This window comes from Frankliniella occidentalis, unplaced genomic scaffold, assembly GCF_000697945.3.
Source record: "Frankliniella occidentalis isolate FOCC.00 unplaced genomic scaffold, Focc_3.1 Scaffold67, whole genome shotgun sequence".
In the NCBI taxonomy this organism is placed as follows: Eukaryota; Metazoa; Arthropoda; class Insecta; order Thysanoptera; family Thripidae; genus Frankliniella; species Frankliniella occidentalis.
The window spans coordinates 22,490-24,582 of NW_026267197.1; the positions used below are offsets into that span (position 1 = coordinate 22,490).

The 2,093-nt window shown below is 60.0% G+C and overlaps 1 protein-coding gene across 2 annotated transcripts; it reads left to right on the forward strand.

Annotated features, from left to right (window-relative positions):
- Positions 1–94: 94 nt before the first annotated feature.
- LOC113216930 (venom allergen 5-like) lies at positions 95–2,093 on the forward strand. Of its 2 annotated transcripts, none has more exons than XM_026436765.2 (6): positions 95–232; positions 441–660; positions 732–902; positions 984–1,065; positions 1,265–1,403; positions 1,539–2,093. In XM_026436765.2, exons 1-6 carry the CDS (start codon positions 186–188, stop codon positions 1,771–1,773), a joined length of 894 nt encoding a protein of 297 aa, XP_026292550.1. In that variant the 5' UTR covers positions 95–185; the 3' UTR covers positions 1,774–2,093. The 2 variants fall into 2 exon arrangements, with proteins under 2 accessions (XP_026292550.1, XP_052124312.1); XM_052268352.1 differs by having other exon boundaries at positions 98–232; positions 444–660.

The following is a 2,093-nucleotide window of genomic DNA, read 5'->3' on the forward strand; positions in this document are numbered from 1 at the left end:
GCGGGGCGGGGCGGGGAGGAGCCGACACGTGGTCGCGCACCTACCTGGGCACGCCCGCGGGCCACGGGCCCTACACTTACACGGAAACGCGGCAGCCGCGGCGCCACTTTGCGACTCGCGCGCGCGCCCGACAGATCCCCTCTCTGGCTCCAGCGGGGCCTGTCCTGGAGGACGTCCTCCCCGGCATGGAGAGCCGCGTGCACCTGCGCGTGTCGGGCCGCGGGGGGTCGAGGTGAGCATCGCGAACTGATCGTTCCTTCCCGTCAACTCGTTGAAAACTGCATTTTGAATGCAAGCAGCGCAACTCCAGATGGCCAACCATAATCAATCACGAATACTTTCATAACGATACCGAAACGATACCGTTTCGCTATTCCTCCCTGGGCGAGCTACTGCTATTCACCAGAGTCTGATGCCCTGCTGTCGGTCCGTGTGTCCAGCAGCCCCAGGCCCGCCTCGTTGTTCGCGTCGCTCTTCATCGTCGCCATCCTGGCAGCGGCGGCCCACGCGGACGCCGTGCTGGAGCAGCAGAGCGTGCCATGGGCCGACGCGGCGCGGTACGCCGCGGCGAGGTACAGCGCCGCCAACGGCAACTTCACCGGCAGGAACTACTACAGCTACTGCGACATCTGCCCCGATCACACCCTGTGTCGTTACTACGTGAGTACCGTGCTCCCGCGACTCGCAGTGGGTTCGCTCGCGGTGCTGATGGGGCTTGCTTTGTTCTCCAGACCCAGGGCGCGGCCTGCCGCTCTGGCGTGTCGGTGTCCCGGCCGCTGCAGCGCGAGGAGCAGGACGAGGTGGTGGCCGCCCACAACACGGTGCGCTGGATCCTGGCCACCGGCGAGGAGTCGCGCGGCTCGCCCGGGCCGCAGCCGTCCGCCGCCAACATGAGGCTCATGGTGAGTGGAGTGTGTCACAATGTCGTGTTGTCCCGTCGAGTCGCACCTCGTTCTCAAACACACTGTGTGTTCCGGCTGCAGTGGTACGACGAGGAGCTCGCAGCCATCGCCCAGCGGTGGGCTGACCAGTGCCAGTTCAAGCACGACACCTGCCGCAACGTGGGTGAGTCGCGGGGCGTGAGCCGTGAGAGTGGGTGTGGGCGGGATTGAGTTGGGGGTTGTTGGGGGGTAGTCGTAGCCGTTGAGCCACTGGTTGGGTGCCCGGGTTCAAGTCCTGGATCGGGGCGGGGCGGGTGCACCAGAACCAAGCCGTCATTTGGCCCAGTCAGCCCATCCCCTGACAGTGGCGACCCTTGTTGCAGAGCGCTTTCCGGTGGGCCAGAACATCTACCTGGAGCGCATGACGCGCCCTCTCAAGCGTCCCGACTGGAGCAAGGTGGTGAGGAAGTGGTACGACGAGGTAGCCAAACACAACGGACGCCAGTCCCTGCGGCCGTACAGGTGGGAGGCAGAGCCGGCCGGGGAGGAAATGTCCAACGATGTCGGGACGATACCTTAACGCCCTCGATTCTCTCATTTCGACGAGATCGTTTCGATATCCCGTTTCTCACTCGGGTTCCGATCTGACTTTTGAAGGTTCTCAGCGGTGACGGGCCACTTCACGCAGCTCAGCTGGGCCGACACTTTTCTCGTGGGCTGCGGCATCGCGGAGTACAACGACTACTACGCGGGGCGGCGCTGGAACACGCGCCTCTACGTGTGCGACTACGGGCCGACGGGCAACGTGGTGGGTGACTGGATGTACCAGACGGGCGAGGCGTGCGCGCACTGCGGCCCAGAGTCGTACTGCTACTACGGGCTGTGCGTCTGAGGACTGAGGCAGGCAGCAACGGAAAATCACAGCAAATGAAGAAATCATGTTTTAGCCGTTTTTATTTTTAAATTATTTTTTATTTGTATCAGTTCTTCTCAATCACATAGCACACAGATACAAATATTTTTGCAGTGAGAACTGCAAGGTCTCCCAAGAAGCAAAACAATTTTTTAATTGATTTTTCAAGTATTTTTTTAAAAATCAAACTGATAGCTATTGCCGATTGATGCACGTCCTCCGACAAAGAGCAACACTTTGATGCCTACATTAGGTTGACAAATGCAAACTACACTTAATGTAGTTCCTAAATGTAAGTT